Raw genomic sequence first — 19025 nt, forward strand, 5'->3', positions numbered from 1 at the left:
TCCTCTCCGTTTCCCCCAAGGGAACCCCCAAAAAGTCACATACTATTTTTCTTCCTCACCCACTACTCTTACTATGCCGTAAGAATTTGGTGTTGATCCTTTAAACCTTATTACATCCAGACACAAACATATAGTATTTACTTAATCTTATGTGAATAGGATGATAAGCTGCATGTTGCTTTGTGATTTTTTTTTTTTAAAGATTTTTTATTTATTTATTTGTCAGAGAGAGAGAGAGAGAGCGAGCACAGGCAGACAGAGCGGCAGGCAGAGGGAGAAGCAGGCTCCCCACAGAACAAGGAGCCCGATGTGGGACTCGATCCCAGGACTCTGGGATCATGACCTGAGCCGAAGGCAGCGGCTTAACCAACTGAGCCACCCAGGCGTCCCGCTTTGTGATTTTTTATTAAATATATTGTGAATAATTAATAGGTAACATTTATTCTCACAACAGTTTAGTTAAGAGCAGGTACTAGTACAGATAAAAAGATGAGACTTAGCTGGTTAAGGAATGTGCCCTCCTTGCCACTCCATTTGAGGCTACCTAAAATATGATTAGTTCTATTTCCGGTGCCCATTCTTTATGTTAATGAGAATGTACTTTAAGAAAAGAGCGGTCTGTTTCAGAATGACAGCAGAGCTCAGCCGATGCTGTTTTTCCATCTCAATTACAAACTTAAGCTGGGAAGTTAGTCCCTTCTTTAAAAGAACTGAATAAATATTTCTTAGAGAGAGGCATGTTGTGCTTTTCCATTAATAATTAAGTTACTGAGTGAATGATTCCCATTATTACGAAGTACAGAGACAGAAGACAGGCTTCATAGCTGGGCTAGAACTTCAGAGGTGCTGAAGTGTGAGAAAAATGCGTGTCTTAGAATCAATGAAATACAGTGTACGTATTGATCTGTAAGATGTCGAGAGAATGAAGAAAGCAGGGAGCAGAACAGCACGATCCTGTACATGTAGGGGAAAACAATATCCTGTGAGACCTTTGGAAATTTCTGCTCTGGCAGGCCCGGGGTTGGCTGAGGGTGAGCTGAGTGGCCATTTGTTAGTGAGAATCTTCCCTTCATCTGAACGACGAAGGGCTCATAAGCAACTAATTTAATCTTCCTCGAGCAGGGCATCACAGGCCTGGGTTTTCTCATTCCATGTGATTCATCTGCTACAAGGGGAAGTCACAGAAGCCTAGAATGCTCTTACCTAAGTTTTTCTCGTGAGAAATGTTCACTGTTTTGTACGATTGGTAAGACAGATGAGAGGAAGTCTCCTTCTCAGCGCTTTGAGGGAAGCTCTAATCATTGTCAGTGATCCGAGGTCTAAAAGGGAGGCCGGCCACCCTCTGCCATTTGGAAAGTGACTTTTACTTCCAAGAGCCTCAGCTTCACATTTCTATATAATCGGTGTCTGCGGTCCAGCTATTTCCTAGCTGGCTAGGTATGGCCCCTCTTGGGATGGATGCCCCGGCCATCAGGGGTTTACCTTTTAGTTGCTGGCTCCTGGGGAGGTCTGGGCGTCTTGGGGGAGCAAGTGAAATCAGTGCCGAGTGGTTATATTACAAATTAGGAGCTGTCCTGGCTAGCGGTTGACGCCTCTGTTAAGGATAGGGCATCTGGGATCTTCATTGTCGTTCTCGCTTCTGGTGCTCTGGCTGCTGTCGCAAATGACGTTGGCGTCCCCATGGTCCACTTGTATTCCATTTCCCAGAGCCCCTTCAGCAGGAATTCTGAGTTGCTCCATCAAAACAATGTTGTATTTGGTGCTTTTCTGTATTAACTATTTTCTCTTGAATTACCAGATTTATATTCTGCAGTTAGAACCCTACTCAAAGAAAATGATCTACAAGACGCACAAACATCCCAATTTATTGCATTTAGAAGGTAAAGCATTTACAGCATTTTAATGTTCTCAGCCTTGCCTTTAAATCTCATAACTTATACAGATGCTGTTTAAATGGGAGACTCTCCTCATTCATCACTGCTAATTCTTGCTCTAATCTTGAGGTCTTTCTTTGTTAGACATGGCAGACGGCAGTTTTTAAACAGGGCTCTTTGGGTGGCTCAGTCAGTTAAGCGTCCGACTCTTGGTTTTGGCTCAAGTCATGATCTCGGGGTCGTGGGGTCCAGCCTGCATCAGGCTGTGCACTGAGCGCTGAGCGTGGAGCCTGCTTGGGATTCTCTCTCTCTCTCTTTGCCCCTCTCCCCACTTGCACTATCTTTCTCTCTCTCAAAATAAATAAATAAAATCTTAAAAAAAATAAATAGGGCTCTTGCTATGAAATATTATCTTTGGAAACTCCCATAAAATCTGAGCGGAACAGGGGCACCTGGGTGGCTCAGTGGGTTAAGCCTCTGCCTTCAGCTCAGGTCATGATCTCAGGGTCCTGGGATCGAGCCCCGCATCAGGCTCTTTGCTCAGCAGAGAGCCTGTTTCCCCCTTTCTCTCTGCCTGCCTCTCTGCCTCCTTGTGATCTCTCTCTCTCTGTCAAATAAATAAATAAAATCTTTAAAAAAAAAAAAAAATCTGAGCGGAACAAAGATTTACATTAAGATAAAAATGAGAGAGGCCCTTGGCTGGCTCAGTCAGTGGAATGTGGTGCTCTCGATCTCCGGGTTGTGAAGTCAAGCTCCACGTTGGGTGGAGAGATTACTTAAAAATAAAAACTTCAGAAAAAGGAAAGATAAAAATTAAAATGCTTTCTCCTGGACCTCTTCCTGGAAACTTTTAGTCTTGTGTAGTACATTGACATTGTGGGTAACAGGAGTAAACACAGAACAGATAACATTATGGTGACCCTCGCTTCTCGCTTCTTCATGTGTTCCAGGCAAGACTGTGACGTCATCAACGCCTGCTGTTGCAAGCACTACACGGGCCACCTAATCAAGTGAGCACAAAAGATCCAAAAGCTCCAGGACAGTCCTTCCTTTAGTCACCGTTCTTTTATTTGTCTTGACCTTTATCACTGTAGCCACATATTTAAAAATCATTTTTATTCTCACTTGTGAAGTCAGACGATCTCTTCAATTAAATATAATGTGTATGCTTAGGCACTGACTGTTTTGGCAATCCGTGTCATCAGAAAAATAAGGAATACAGTTTTCCTTGTGGTTTTCAAGTTGGCAACCTCCAGCTTCTCCAAGAGGAGTGTGGGGAATTCAGAATGTTTTCCAAATACGATATGTGCCTAGGTGTGTCCGGGAACCTTAACAACTGGATACCTGCAGAGAGCACTTTAGTGGACATCTGTCAGAGAAATATGAGTGTCAGGAAAATTCGCTCTGTTTACACACAGGAAGAATTAACTCACTTGTCTTGCATTTATCTACACTTACTATTTAATAAGTGTAGAGAACATAGAGACGTGAAAGTTCTAGAAGAAGCTCCCTGTCTGTTGAGGGAAGCCACAATGAAAACCACCTGAGGTAGCCTCACAGAGGGTTAGGGAACACTGGCAGGAGGTCATCCAGTCTGTGTTCCAGTGACTGTGATCTTGGCAGGGGTGGGGGGTCAGTTTCACTTTTCCACATATGTAAAAAGAGGATACCGAGCAGCATTTCCCTTGTGCAGTTGTAGTGAGGATGAAATGAAATAATATCGCTAAAGCACTTAGCCTAGTAACTGGTATATCACCAGTGTTTATTCAATTTGCTGCTGCTGTCCTGATAAAGGTCATAATTATTAGACTAGAAATATGCGTATGTGGGGTTAAGACATGAAATAGGGTAGTGATAGGAGAGATTGGAGAGGAGAGGATGAATTTAAAAGGTAGACTCAATAAGATCCTGGGTAGCTTTTAGAACATAGAGGTAAAGAGAGATGTCAGCATTTATGCCAAGATTTCTAACTTGAAAAAAATTTGGCTGGGATGGGTCTTTGGGTTTGCAGTGCCGTGGAGGGGATAGGCGATCAGACCATGACCGTGGGAGCCTGGTTTCTTGTTGACATTTGGAGAACAAAAGTGAAGTAAAGAGAGTATGGAAATCATTTTGAAAATTGGATCAGATCTGATTCGGGATTAATGCTTAAACAAAATGAAATTGAGTTTTTCCAAACCTCAATGACGTATTCTCATTTTCTGACCCAGAGACCATCGGAATAGGCTTCAGTTTGGAGTTGGTGATAAAATTTGTTGTACCAGGAATGTATATCTCTCGGAGTTACTCCCTGAAACTACCTCTCCTAGTCAGGAAAGTAATGAACAAGACGCCAGTGGTGACGATTTTAATGGTACTCCTCATGGTTTTGCTAAAAATAAGCATGACTTTGAAAGTGATATTCGACTCTGCAATGGAGAAATATTTTTTATAACAAAGGCAAGTGATAACAGAAAAATAGTACCTTTTTACCTATTAGAGATAGATGTGTTTTTTTAAATTACCCTAGGTTTGATTCAGAATCTAATATCAGAGTTGACATTCTTCCATAATTTTTTGCTAAAGATTTTTGTATTCACTTTTTTTTTTTTTTTTTCAAGATTTTCCTTATTTGAGAGAGCGAGCACAAGAGAGGGTAGGGTCAGAGGGAGAAGCGGATTCCTGCTGAGCAGGGAGCCTGATGTGGGACTCAGACCTGGGACTCCAGGATCATGACCTGAGCCAAAGGCAGTCACTTAACCAACTCAGCCACCCAGGCGCCCTGTATTCATGTTTATGAGGGATATTGGTTTGTAGTTATCTAGTAATATCTTGTCTGGTTTTGGTTGTCAGAGTAATACTGGCTTCATAAAATGAGTTGGGACGTGTTTCTTTCTCTTATATTTTCTGGAAGACTTTGTGAAGAAACATTTTTAGTAAGTTCGAAGAGCTTGGGTAGCAAAAATAAGGGACAGATGACACACTTACTGTATTTTGCAAAGCATCATTTCCTTGGTTGCTGCTTCGGCTCAGATCACGATCTCAGGGTCCTGGGCCTGGGATCGAGCCCCACGTCGGGCTCTCTGCTCAGCAGGGAGCCTGCTTCCCCCTCTCTCTCTGCCCGCCTCTCTGCCTACTTGTGATCTCTCTCTGTCCTTGGTTGCTGCTTAACTGTAGAAATGAGAAGTTTCGTTGAATTTGTTCTCATTGTGTAAATGCCCTCTTAAACTTTGAGGTTATTCTTTACAAGCTGTGAGGAAAAACCAACTTTTTCCCAAGAGTGTATGCAGACTTAGAGTGCAAAAAGTGGAATGTGTAGACTTCAGAACAAGTCAGACAACAAAGACTGTTCTCCAGAGAGTCAAACTGAGGTCAAGTTTCAAGCTGATTAAAATTTGGCTGTGTATGTATTCAGTTTGTGCTCAGGTATAGGTTTTCAGCCTTTTGAAAGTTCTTAATAATTGTGACTATACATGCTATTTTATGTTCAACACAAAAATAGAGTATCTCTACAGTGTGCATATTTGAAAACATACAAAATAGTTCTTTGTTTTGGCTATAGGATGTCACTGATGTCACTGATGTAACAAAGAGAAGATCTTTGACCATTAATAATGCAGCTGGTTTGGAAATAACTGTGGACTTCGAAAAACTAATGAAATATTGTCACATAAAACATGCATGGGCAAGAACTATCCACACTTTTCAGGTAACAGTGGACATTTATAAAGCTATTTGGACAGGTTTCCAGGCCACAGAGTACCTTCAGTGATTTTCTTCTTAACCTTTGCTGTCTTTATTTGTTGAATGAGAGACAAGGTTACCAAGGTTTACATAAATGGTACTGGGATGTTTATTTTTGCAGCTTACTTTTTTACTGTTGTATAATCAACTTTATTGGGGTATAATTTGCATAGGCATTTATATTTATAAAGCTGGATGCATTTTGATAAATTTCTCCTCTTCCTCTGCTCTTGTGAGGCACCTACTTTCTACTTGGGAATTTTAGTTTTCTATAAGAGTTGGAAAGGTAGCACAGACTGTCCCCACTTACCCTTCCTCCAACTTTCCCTAATGTTAACATCTTATACAACTATGATGTTCTTGTCAAAACTAAGGAATTACCATTAGAAGAATACTATTAACTAAGCTACATACTTTATTTGGATTTTGCCCGTTTTCCACTAATATCCTTTTTCTGTCCCAGGATCTTATCCTGGACACAACATTGCATTTAGTACAATTTGCATATAAATTCTGGGTTTTTTTTTTTTTTGGCGCTGGGGGAGTACACGATGAAGGGCAGAAGGAGACTGAGAATCTTAAGCAGGCTCCACACTGGGTTTGGAGCCTGACGTGGGACTTGATCTCACAATTTTGAGATCATGACCTGACCTGAAATCAAGGGTTGGTTGCTTAACTGACTGAGCTACCCAGGTGCCCCTTAGCTCTATTTTAACACTTTTGAATTCTTGTAAGTTTTTTTGTGGTTTTGTTATTTAACTCATTGTTTTGAGCACCCCTCTTTGATGTTGGTATGTTGCTCTAATCATGAAGCTGCATCAGCCTACATTTGCATGGGGAAAAATTTAGGTTAGCCTGTATCCTCCACTGGTAGGCAAAAATTAATTAGCATAGGGATTTTGTTTTGTTTAAGTAGATGGTGTTTTATTTATTAACCTACTCCATCTCAGCTCCAAAAAGAATTTGAAATGACATACAAAAAAGCTCACAATTCAGCCTGATTTTTTTTTTTTTTTAAGACAAAGTAATGATGTGAAGTGGAAAATAAAGGTAAGGCTGATAAAAGGATTCTTGCTAAGAGTGGGATGGAATGCTGATCTGCACACTGACCTATTTGCCTGCTAGTGTTGATGGCAGATTTGGCTCTAAATTTTCAAACCAAGAGAGAAGCAGTCAGTGGACTGTGTCTATGGGTTAAAAAACACAAAACAAAAGCAAAATGAAACAGTTGTTTAGAAGTACAAATGTTCGTGGCTGCGAGGTCCTGGCACAATTTCTCCCATGGATCTTTATGATGGGCTCTCTATAATTCTGAAAACTTGTATCATGCAATTTGGGGGAATTTTCTTGAATAATTTCATAAGATTTCTTGTCCTCAGTTTTCTCTGTTTCATCTTTGTAGAATTTCTTCTATGTTCAACCTCCAGACTGATTATCCAAATATCCTATCTCTGTCCTGTTTTCCATCTCGTTATCATTTTGCTGTATTTTCTGAGAGACTTTGTCAAATTTATAATCCAGCCTTTTTTTACATTTCTGGACAAATGGAGTATGAAGGCGTCTCTTTAGTACTCGATTAAGGTTGTAGTAACTGTCTCTAAATGTTATTTTTATTGAGTCTGGCTCTTATTTTGTGGTTGAAATAGCATCTCTTACCTCTAAGAACATTCACGATTGCTCTCTTGTATGAGTGTAGTTTGATTATTCCAAGTTCAGTTCAGTTCAACGAATATTTATTGAGTCAGACTGTTCTTGGTGCTTGGTTTAGATCAGTCTATGAAACAAAGGTACCTGCCCCTGTGAAGATTACATTTGGTGGGTAGGAGGAAGGAGACAGACACAGTAGTAAAACACTAAGTAAACAATAGTTGACCCTTGAACACTGTGGGGGTTTGAGGCACCGACCCTGCCTTGTAGTCAGAAATCCATGTACAATTTTTGATTTCCCAAAGATTTAACTACTAGTAGTCTACTGTTGACCAGAAGCCTTACCAATAATGTAAAAAGTTGATTAACCACATATCTTGTATGTTCTATGTATTATATACTGTATTTTTTTTTTTAAGATTTTATTTATTTATCTGACAGAGATAGTGAGAGAGAGGACATAAGCAGGGGGAGTGGGAGAGGGAGAAGCAGGCTTCCTGTCAAGCAGGGAGCCTGATGCAGGCTCAATCCCAGGACCCTGAGATCATGACCTTAGCCAAAAGCAGATGCTTAACAACTTAGCCACTCAGGCACCCCTATATACTGGTATTCTTAACAATAAAGTACAGAAGAAGGTGCCTGGCTGGCTCAGTCAGTAGAGCATGTGACTCTTGGTCTCCGGGTTGTAAGTTTGAGCCCCATAATCTTAAAAACAAAGTAAGCTACAGAGAAGAAAATGTTATTAAGAGAATCATAAAGAAGAGAAAATACATTTGCAGTACTGTACTGTATTTATCAGAAGGAAAAATTAATGTATAAGTGGACCCATGCAGTTTAAACCCATATTGTTCCATGGTCAGCTGTATGTGTTATGGTAGAAGTTGGCAAATGCTATGGAAATGGGATGGGGGTAGATGTGGGATGAAGCTGTCTTTTTTTTTTTTTAAGATTTTATTTATTTATTTGATAGAGATCACAAGTAGGCAGAGAAGCAGGCAGAGAGAGAGGAGGAAGCAGGCTCCCTCTGAGCAGAGAGCCTGATGCGGGGCTCGATCCCAGGACTCTGGGATCATGACCTGAGCTGAAGGCAGAGGCTTTAACCCACTGAGCCACCCAGGCGCCCCGAAGCCGTCATTTTAAATAGTAGTTGGTATAGGCCTCATTGAGAAGGTGGCTTTTTTTTAAATATAGTCTAAAAGTATTTTGAACTTTATTTTTTTAATAATTTCATGTTGCTATTTATTTTATTTTTTTATTATGTTCAGTTAGTTACTGTGTAGTACATCATTAGTTTGAGAAGGCGGCATTTGAGCAAAGACTTGAGGGAGGTAAGGAAGTTAACTGTGTGGGTGTCTGGGAGAAGAGCATTCTAGGTGGTGAGAATAGCTAAGACCAGGGTTCTTAGGTGGGAGTCTATCTGTTATATTTGAAGAACAGGAACAGCAAGGAGGCTGGCATTGGAGAGTGAGAAGAGATGAGGTCAGAGAAGTAATGTGAGGTAAGGGAAGGTAGAAGGATTGGGGGCCGGGTCACCTCCTTCATCTTCTAGGACTATAGTATCTAGTATGGTATCCATATCTGGCCCACTGTCAATTTTTTGTAGATAAAGTTTTATTGGAACACAGTAGCACTGGTTCATTTACATATTGGCTACGACTGCTTTTGCATTGCAAAAGAATTGAGTAGTTGTGACAGAAAACATCTGGCCTGCAGAACCTAACATACTTATTTTTTGACCCTTTGCAGAGAAAGTGGTTTGCCCCCCCCACCCCCCTCTAAGGTCCATAGACACTTTCACATTCTAAGTCTATAAAATCTCAAAAGAAATGAATGGTTTGTGTTTATTTTTCCAAATGTTGAGTTTCAGGTCATATTTAGAGAAGAGAAGTAAATGTATAAAAACTTGCCTCCTTCAAGAAGTTCAGTAGTTCTAATGATTCAAGGAAGATATGAAAAGAGGACGAATGATTTCTAGCAGGTGATGGAGGTGAAATTCGGTGTCCCCATCCTGCTTTCCGAGCACATCTTTGGCATGACCATTTCATTTTTAGCATCATTCATTCAGTGAGACACTGGATAAAGAAGAGTGAATAAGGAGGAGCTTACAGTCCAGTGAGGAATACAGCTAAGAAGGTGGAGAGTTCTGTTCTGTTCTGTTCCAGCTCGGTGAACATTCTGTGACGGAGGAAGTACAGGGGGCTGGAGAGTGCACAGTCCGCAAGTGGGTCCGCCCTGGCAGGACCACAGACAGGTTCCTTGTGTCCAGTGGAGCGTGGCTCGGGGGGAAGGAAAGAGGAAAGGAGAAGGGAAGGCAGCAGGCTCAAGGCTGGCTTTTGAAGGAGCGGGTGAGCCATATGATGGAGTCAGAACTTCATTTTTAGAGCTTGGGAGCTGTTTATCAGCTCTAAGCAGAGTCCGATGCGATTGGATTTGCTTTTTACAAGTATCACGAGATGCTGCGAGGACAGAGGGTGGCAGCATGTGTGAGTGTGAGGGAGACCGACTATGAAGCTGTTAAGTTTTTTCTGTGTTCGTTGATGATTAGGAACTCAGTGAACTAAGTTTAGGTTAGGCATTTACCTGCCTAGGAATACGCAGTATGAAGTCCAAGGGGAGAAGTGGTGCTGTGCATCTATAAAGTGTACTTAGTATTTGATCAGGTGTCATTTAGGTAGGTTTCTGAGACTCAGCGGCACCTGAAGGAAGTGCTTGTCACACTTTTATCATCTGAAGACTTGGTTCCCGTTCTCTGTGTCTAGAGAGCTAGAAGTGCTTGCTGAAAAAGAGGGTTTTAACTGTGGATCTGTATTTTCTGCATACCCTGTCTTGTCATTCGTCTTCCCACAATTCTTTGGTCTAGGGGGATGTGGGGACACGAGATAATGATTCAAAGCACTCCTTAGTTTATGTTGGCACTGAAAATATAGGGACTAAGAATATCCCTGAAACTTGAAGTTGTTTTCTCACAGTTACGTGGTGACATTGGGCATTTTTCTTGCCTGTATAATTCTTGGCTTGCTAAACTTAAAAACCAAATGTTCATTGTTCTTTTGCATTGTTTATCTTGATGAAAGCAATAAATGGTTCAACAAAGGGAGAATACAGAAAAGTAGAAGAAAAAAGAATCATCCGTAGCGCCCTCCATTTTTGGAGACAGACTAGTTAAAATTTTTTTTTAAAAGATTTTATTTATTAGAGAGAGCACAACCAGGGGGAATGGCAGGCATGGGGAGAAGCAGGCTCCCTGCTGAACTAGGAGCCTGATGTGGGACTTGATCTCAGGACCCTGGGAGCATGACCTGAGTTGAATGCAGACGTTCACTGACTGAGCCACCCAGGTGCCCCTAGTTAAATTTTTTTTTTAAATTAAACTTTTTAAAAAGATTTTATCTATTTATCTGACAGAGAGAGAGAGAGAGCGAGCAGGGGGAGTAGCAGGCTGGGGGAGAGGGAGAAGCAGACTTTCCACCAAACAGGGAGCCTGATGTGGGGCTCAATCCTAGGACCCTGGGATCCTGACCTCAGCAGAAGGCGACCACCTAACTGACTGAGCCACCCCGGTGCCCCACCCCTAGTTAAATATTTGATAGAATTTTTCCTCCTTTTTTGTGACTTGTCAGATATTTATGTTCATTTTGTATGTACTTTTTTGGATCAGAGTAATTTTATTTTGTGTTACATAGTTGTGATAATTTTCTACGTGAAAGTATCCAGTTTTTAAAATGTTGTTAGATTTCAAAGCATCTTTGATATTTGCAGAATAGTTTATCAAATGTCTGAATACAGATACTTGATATAAATGTAAACAAAGAAGCAAGTTTATCTATGCGCTTATTACTGAATATTTAAGGTGTCTATTTTTTGCTATTTAAGTACCAATGGGCTAACACATTTGTACCTAGAGTCCATACTATCACTGAAAATTCTTTTATTAGGGAAGATTTGGCACTTCATACTGTCTTTCAAGTTTGTTGTTGGATTTCTACACTCCAGTTGCGCATCTCTAAGACCTGAACCTAAGTGCATAATTAGGAAACATGAGTTTTTGGGTGATGAATAAACTGGAACTGTAAGGTGGATTTATAGGAACATTCTGGCCAGGTAGCGCTTTGGGGACTTCTCTCTTTTCTGTCTGGGTAGACGGAGGCTGTGTGAAGACATGAACCCATGACGCAACATTAACTCTTCTTCCTACATTATCCCCTCCCAGGGGTCCGAGGAGAAGACGGTCGTGTACGTGGTTGGGAAGGCGGGCCGCCAGCACTGGCAGCATGTTTACACCGCGGTGACCAGGGGCCGTTGCCGAGTGTACGTCATCGCGGAAGAGTCTCACCTCCGGGGTGCAATTATGAGAAGCAGCGTTCCCAGAAAAACTCGCTTAAAACATTTTTTGCAAAACGAGCTCTCCCGGAGCTGTGCGTCTCCAGCAGATTTCGCCTCCCCATCGCAGAGCTCTGGAGAGTGCAGAGGACCGAGCACACAGCCCTCAGGGTCCCCGTTCCCTCCAGTCGAAACCAGCAATGTGACCACTGATGTCCCTGGAAAGGGAAGCGAGGCCTCTGCGGCTGAGGACCGGACGTTTGCCTGTCCCGGAGAATGGACATCATCTTTCTCCGTTGAAGTCGACCCAGAGGAAGATCCAGCAGAACTTCGCGGGTCCAAAAGGGCCTGTGGCCTGAGTGATGCTGAAAGTCCAAGCAAAATGCGGATGGTAGGAGTTTTAAGTTTTTTAAAGTTTTTTAAATTAAGCTCCAGTTTTAAGTGCCGCTCACTTCGGTGTGCTTATCCATGGCTGTGTGTTTTTCAGTAGCGTCACCTTGTGCTGGAGCACTTAAAAACAAGGTGTTCTCATCTCTGTCAGCTGTCCTCTGTCCTGTGCCTGTTCGGTTCTAGCACCGTCTGTCACTTGGCTGGAGGCCGGCCACTCTAGGCTTAAAATTGGTCTGTTGATGCGAGGGGGTGTGTGGGAGAAACCGGCCACCCTGCACCTTCTTTCTGCAAATCTTCCATATCCCCCACCCCTCCCTTTGGTGGCCCCAGCCTCACGTTAATCCCCACTTTCCACTGGAGGGGCTGGTGAATTATCCGTGGTCTCCAAACCCAGTTCCGATTGTCGCTTAAGGATTGCTGTCTGTGCTGCCCACTGGACTCGCTCCAGTGTCCTGAGGCTTTCAAGGCTGTGCCAGGGAGAAGGGGCCACGGAGGGAGCCCAGGGGAGGATGTGCTCATGAAACCTGCCAAGGCCAAGCGGAGTTCGGAAGAGAGATGATGTATAGCCTCTGACCCCACGTGGCACGGAGACAGTGAAACAGTTCTCTAAGCGGGTGCCCGGCCTTCGCAGCGGGTGACGTCTTGGCGTCTTAGGCAGCCACAAGGATGGACTATTGTGGCTGGAGCACAGCGTGAAAATGGAGGTTGAGCGGAGGACCCTGGAAGAGTCGGGATGGCACAAAGGCTCTTCCAGAGAGATCGGACATCCTCCTGAATGTGATGGAGAACACTAGATGCATTTTAAGAGCTCTGTGAATTGAAATTTATGAAGGTCACTTTGGAGTTTAGTAGATTATGTTTTGGGAGGCCATAGGGGCCAAGTTCCTTGCAAAAAGATGATTTCAGTAGCTTGAACAGAATGATTAGGTTCTGAAGTCAGGTAGTAGTGATGGGGTTGGAGAAGAGATGTTTGGGGGTGGTGCATGGGATTTAATGGGCATTTATATATTGGGGGGGGGGTGAGGTTGGGCCTGAGCGTGAGTCTTTGGCTTCCGGCTTAGGCATCCAGGGGGATCCAGGTACCATCAATCAGGATTGGGAAAAGAGGCTGAGACCCAGGTTTTGTAAGGAAAGTGATAAAAGCAGGCATAGTAAAAGAAAAGTTTCTTCTTCTTCTTTTTTTTTTTCCTTCTTGGAAGTAGTAGGATCCCTGCTGATTCTAAGGTCCATTCTTTTTTGTGTTTGTTTTAAGGATTTTATTTTTTTGGCAGAGAGGGAATACAAGCAGGGGGAGTGGGAGAGGGAGAAGCAGGCTTCCCATTGAGTAGGGAGCCCAATGTGGGGCTCAATCCCAGGGTTCTGGGATCATGACCTGAGCCCAAGGCAGACACTTCATGACTGAGTCACCCAGGCATCCCTCTAAGGTCCATTCTGTGCTCCAGATCAACTCTCTGATATGGAATTTCCATCTCAGCACAATGTCTTTTTCTGAAATGGAATGTGTTACCTCTTCCAAAGACCCTGGGATAATAAGGCATTTGGTGTGGAACAGAAAATTCCAAAGAAAGTCGTTTCCTAAAAGTTTCCTGACTTTTATTTCTTCGCACCAGCACGGGGTGGGCGAGTTACGGTTTCTGTGGTAGTACAAAGAGCCAGTGACAGCATTATCCATCTTACCTGCTGAACTGCCCCAACGTTTGACATTCCGGCCGAGACCAACACTGCAGAAGGTCTACGAACACAAAGAGGCCGGTGCTGGCTGCTCTCACTGTCCAAAGGCTCCAGTGCGAGCAAAGTTTTCTGACTGAAGAGGATAAGTTTTCTCACAATGTTTGCCAGAAATGTGTGACAGCTACAGAAATCCCTAACAATGAGGAAATTAAGAATTCAAAGCCTCAGGCCTGGTAAATTAGGGACTTCTGTGTCTAGACTTTGTAGTTCATTGAGATGTGTGATTTCTAAAAGCTCAGATACAATGACCAGGGCTGTCTCCTTACCTTTACTTCATATCCACATGGCTACATCAGAGCCAAATCAGCATTTAAATTCTGCAGGTACTAAATGATAGAGCCCCTCCTAGATGAAAGCGTTTGCTTCAGTTCTGTGGGTTAACATCTTTGGGTTTTGAAAAAAAGTTTTAAAAGAAAATGTCCTGATTTTGTTTTGGGGGGTTGTGGGGTTTTTTTGTTTTGGTTTGGTTTTTTTGGCCTCATGTTCCACAACCAAAAAGGGAAACACAAAAATGTCCCTTTAAATAAAAGCATATGTATAAATATTCTAAGGTTTATCATATAAAGCAGTGATTTCCAGAATTCTTTAAAAGAAAATTACATTTTGTCCTTAAAATAATCTAGGAAGGATAGAATCATAACATCCCAAATAAAGATCGTTCTTGTGTTAGTCAAGGTTCTCTAATGAAACAGAACCAATAGGCTGTGTCTGTATTCCTATCTATCTATTTACCTGTCTACTTCTTATTTATCATCTGTCATCTATTTAGACTTTCTAAAATTTTAATTTTAATTTTTAAAATATTTTATTTATTTATTTGACAGACACAGGGAGAGAGGGAACTCAAGCAGGGGGAGTGGGAGAGGGAGAAGCAGGCTTCCCACGGAGCAGGGAGCCCGATGTGGGGCTGGATCCCAGGACCCTGGGATCATGCCCTGAGCCAAAGGCAGACGCTTAACAACCAAGCCACACAGGCACCCCTATTTATTTATTTTTAAAGATTTTGTTTATTTATTTGACAAAGAGGGACACAGTGAGAGAGGGAACACAGGCAGGGGCAGAGGGAGAGGGAGAAGCAGGCTTCCCACTGAGCAGGGAGCCTCATGGGGGCCTTGATCCCAGGACTCTGGGATCATGTGAGCCGAAGGCAGATGCTTGACCCACTGAGCCACCCCGGTGCCCCTATTTAGATTTAGTTAAGGGCTTGGCTCATACTTGTAAAGGCTGCGAAGTCCAAAATCTCTGCATGGTAGGCCACCAGACTGGAGTCCCAGAGTGATAGTGCAGTTTGGGTCCAAAGGCAGGCAGAATTCTCTTTTTCTAGGAGGTGGTCAGTCTTTTTTTTTTCTGTTAAGGCCTTCAAATGATCGAGTGAGGCCCCCCTGCATGATGGAGAGTAATCTGCTTTATTCATCGTCTGCTGACTTAAATATTTAGCTCTTCTAAAAATATGTTCACAGAAACATCTAGAATGGTATTTAACCAAATATCTGGGTACCATGGCTTGGCTGAGTTGACACATAAAGTTAACCCTTACAGGTGCTCTAAATTGAGCAGATTTAGCATCATGAAAGATGAATTGTGCTCATTTTTCTCATCCCTATGATGGCGAAGCTTTCTCGTGACCATACTGGTCCATTGCCTTGTGCTTGGGAATCACCAATAGCACCAGGGATGCGGGTCTTGCCCTGTTGCGTCTTACCACCTGACGCTGGCATCATGGGTGTGCACGCTGAGTACCCAGCCATACGGGGCTTTGTGCTTCAGGCCACCCCATACATGTTTTGTTTTTTTTTTTAAAGATTTTATTTATTTATTTGACAGAGAGAGAGCTCACAAGTAGACAGAGAGGCAGGCAGAGAGAGAGGAGGGGAAGCAGGCTCCCTGCTGAGCAGAGAGCCCGACTCGGGGTTCGATCCCAGGACCCTGAGATCATGACCCGAGCTGAAGGCAGAGGCTTTAACCCACTGAGCCACCCAGGCGCCCCCACCCCATACATGTTTTAATGTTCTGTACTTGTCATCTTAAAGGTCTTACCTTTGAACAAAGGACGCACATTTTAACCTTGAACTGGGCAGCCAAATTATGTAGGGGCCACACCATTAGAAATTATATATACGTACTCATTCAACCAATGGTCACTTCTTCATGCCCATCCCAGAGCTGAGTGCTGAGGATACCACAGGGAGCTGATAGTTCGGGTCTGCTCAAACCTTCCAAGGGGAGGGTGGGGGAAGGGGAAGGTGTTATGTCTTCCATAGAAGCTGTCAAACGGAATAGAAGTACATAGGGTAAACTATATTTTCACAAAACTAACTATTTTTATTGCTGTCCTTACAGGTGGAAGAATCCTCTCCGCATGTGTCTTCCAGACTACAGAATTTGAGACTAAATCGTTTAACCCCCAAGCAACTTTTCTTATCCACAAATAATCAAGAAACTTAATTTTGTTTCAGATGGCTCAAAGTAATTCTGTCTTTTTTCCTACTCCACACGAAATGAACATCATACCTTCAAACTCTCAAGACACAAAACAGGATGTCTGTAACTGGAGTTTTATTTTAAGGTGTTTGTGTTAGCAGATATTTTAAATTCACTGGATCCGAGAAAACCATAATGATTTCAACATCAGTCATCATGAGAATTGGTAGCCCTGGACATAAATGCAGGCAAAATTTGTTGTGTTTTTTTAAAAGACTGTACTTTAGTAAGTTTTATTTTTACAATAATGCCTTTATTGACTTCCGTGATCATTGTGGGTGATCGTGGCCAGCGGTTTGAAGCCATGGTCGAGAGAAACCATAATTACACCTCCTGTGTTATTGACACACATTTCAGGATGTTGGGTCTCCCGCTGGTTGTTCAGCTTGCAGCGTGGCTGCTCGCTCCGTCCCTGCTGGCCAGACCCACTTCACGCGGGACTGTTTTCCTAGAAATTGCCTTCCGAGTTGGGAGTACTTTTTTTTTTTCCTTAATTGGAGATATAATTGACATATACCACTGTGTAAGTTGAAGGTGCACACCGTGTTGATTTGATACATTTATGTAGTCCGCATGATTACTGCTGTTGCATTATCTAACACCATCATGTCACATGATTGTCATTTCTTCTAGGAATACGTTGTTTTGAAAACACCCCACTTGGGAAAATTATTCTCTCTCAGAATGACTTTTATTATTATTTAGAGTGTTATTTATTGCTAAATGGTAAAAGAAAAAGTTAAGAAAAAAATTTACCTGTGATTCCAATATTTGAAAAATAGCCTCAGTGGGATATAATTTACACACAGTTCGCCCATTTAAAGTGTAGAACTCCACGGCTTTTAGTATATTCGCAGAGTTGTGCTAGTACCACCACAATGGGTTTTGGAACATTTTGATCACCCTCCCCGCTCCCCCCAAGAAACCCTGTACCTCTTGGCTCTCATCCCCTCATCCTCTCCAGCTGTAGGCAACTACTAATTTGTTTTGTCCATACTCATTTGCCTGTTCCAGACATTTCGTAACAATGGGATCATATAATATGTGGTCCTTTGTGACTGACTCCTTTAACTTAGCAGAATGATTTTGGACTTTCTGTTGTGGTATTAGTGCTCTACCTCTCTCTCTCTCTTTATAATTATTTTTTTTTTACTATGTTAGTCACCATACAGTACGTCACTAGTTTTTGATGCAGTGTTTCCAGGTTCATTGTTGCCCTATAAGACCCAGTGCTCCAGGCAATACATGCCCTCCTTAATCACCAGGCCAGACCACCCACCACCTCCCGCAAAAAACCCTGTTTGTTTCTTAGAGTCCACAGTCTCTCATGGTTCGTTCCCCCTCTGGTTCCCCCCCCCTTTGTTTTTCTTTTCCTTCTCATGTCCTCCATGCTATTCCTTATTCTCTACAAGTAAGTGGAACCATATGATAATTGACTCTCTGCTTGACTTATTTCACTCAGCATAATCTCTTCCAGTTCCATCCATGTTGATGCAAAAGTTGGGTATTCATCTTTTCTGATGGCTGAGTAATATTCCACTGTGTATATGGACCACATCTTTATCCATTTGTCTGTTGAAAGGCATCTTGGCTCTTTCCACAGTTTGGCTATTGTGGACTTTTTAAAGATTAAAAAATATTGTGTAGAAAGAGCCAGCATTGTTCCTTTTATTGGGTAGAGGTCTTGGAGAGTCCAAGCAAGGAAGCTCACTCAGTCAAACCTGATGAAGCCTATATTCTTTGTGGACTGATGGGGAAACTGGCAGCGTCTGTAGAGGCCGAATTTCTGGATCAGGCCATGTGGTTTGAGCTGATAGGGCAGAAATCAGAGCTCTGGCCGCATTCTTGCAGAGGTAGCCCCAGCAGAACTGTCACTGATCTATCTTGCTGTCATTATTGCCGTGAGGCAATCAAAGGCAATAAAAGACCTTCCTCTCCTTTTATTACCAAATACTGCGCTATTGTGTGGGTGTAGCACATTGAACTCGTCTGTTCATCAGTTGAAAGACATTTGGGTTGTTTCCACTTTCTGGCTATTATAAAACGCTACTATGAAATCCGTGTACAAGTACAAGTTTTTCTGTGGACGTATATTTTCATTTCTTTTAATTATATACCTAGGAGTGGAATTGTTTGGTCATCTGGTAACTCTGTTTCACCTTTTGAGGAGCTGCCAGATTGTTTCCAAAGCAGCTATACCATTTTGTATTTTATTTTCACATTTCTTCACATTCTCTCTAACACCTATTATTGTCTTTTTGATTATAGCCATTCAGTGGGTGTGAAGAGATATTTCAATGTGTGTGGTTTTTTTTTTTAAGATTTTTTTTTTTTTTTTTTTTAAGTAATCTCTGTATGCAGTGTGGGGCTTGAACTCACAACCCAAGAGTCACGATCTACTGACTGAGCCAGCCAGGCAGCCTTCCCGCAATCTGGTTTTGACTTGCATTTCCCTTATGGCTAATGATGTTAATGATCTTTTCATGTCCTTATTGGTCATTTGTAGGACCTCTTTGGAGAAATGTCTATTCAAATCTTTTACCCATTTTTAAATTGGGTTATTTTTCTTTTTATCAAGATATGTGTTCTTTATATATTCTACATACAAGGTCCCTTATTAGAAATGTTATTTGAAAAAAAAAAAAAAGGTTCCTATTCTGTGGATTTTATTTTCACTTTTATTGATGGTGTCCTTTGATGCACAGATTTTTCAATTCTGATTATGTCCAGTGTATCTCATTTTTGTTGGTGTTGCTTATGCTTTGGTGTTACATCCAAGGAACTTCTGCCGATCCAAAGTCATGAAAGTTGACTCCTGTTTTTCTTCTAAGAATTTAAATAGTTTTAGGTTTTACATTT

General features: G+C 42.1%; 1 protein-coding gene across 6 annotated transcripts in view; it reads left to right on the forward strand.

Moving 5' to 3' along the window:
* HELB (DNA helicase B) overlaps window positions 1-17481 on the forward strand; it is a 32122-nt gene extending 14641 nt beyond the window's left edge. For all 6 annotated transcript variants that reach the window (XM_047742528.1, XM_047742531.1, XM_047742533.1 and 3 more), the window contains 6 exons: window positions 1799-1880; window positions 2825-2884; window positions 4085-4313; window positions 5416-5562; window positions 11455-11955; window positions 16026-17481. In XM_047742528.1, the coding sequence (XP_047598484.1) occupies window positions 1799-1880; window positions 2825-2884; window positions 4085-4313; window positions 5416-5562; window positions 11455-11955; window positions 16026-16130 (1124 nt within the window). In that variant the 3' untranslated portion in view covers window positions 16131-17481. The remainder of the gene's footprint in view (window positions 1-1798; window positions 1881-2824; window positions 2885-4084; window positions 4314-5415; window positions 5563-11454; window positions 11956-16025) is intronic.
* Window positions 17482-19025: the final 1544 nt, after the last annotated feature.

Source organism: Lutra lutra, chromosome 8, assembly GCF_902655055.1.
Source record: "Lutra lutra chromosome 8, mLutLut1.2, whole genome shotgun sequence".
NCBI classification, from domain to species: Eukaryota; Metazoa; Chordata; class Mammalia; order Carnivora; family Mustelidae; genus Lutra; species Lutra lutra.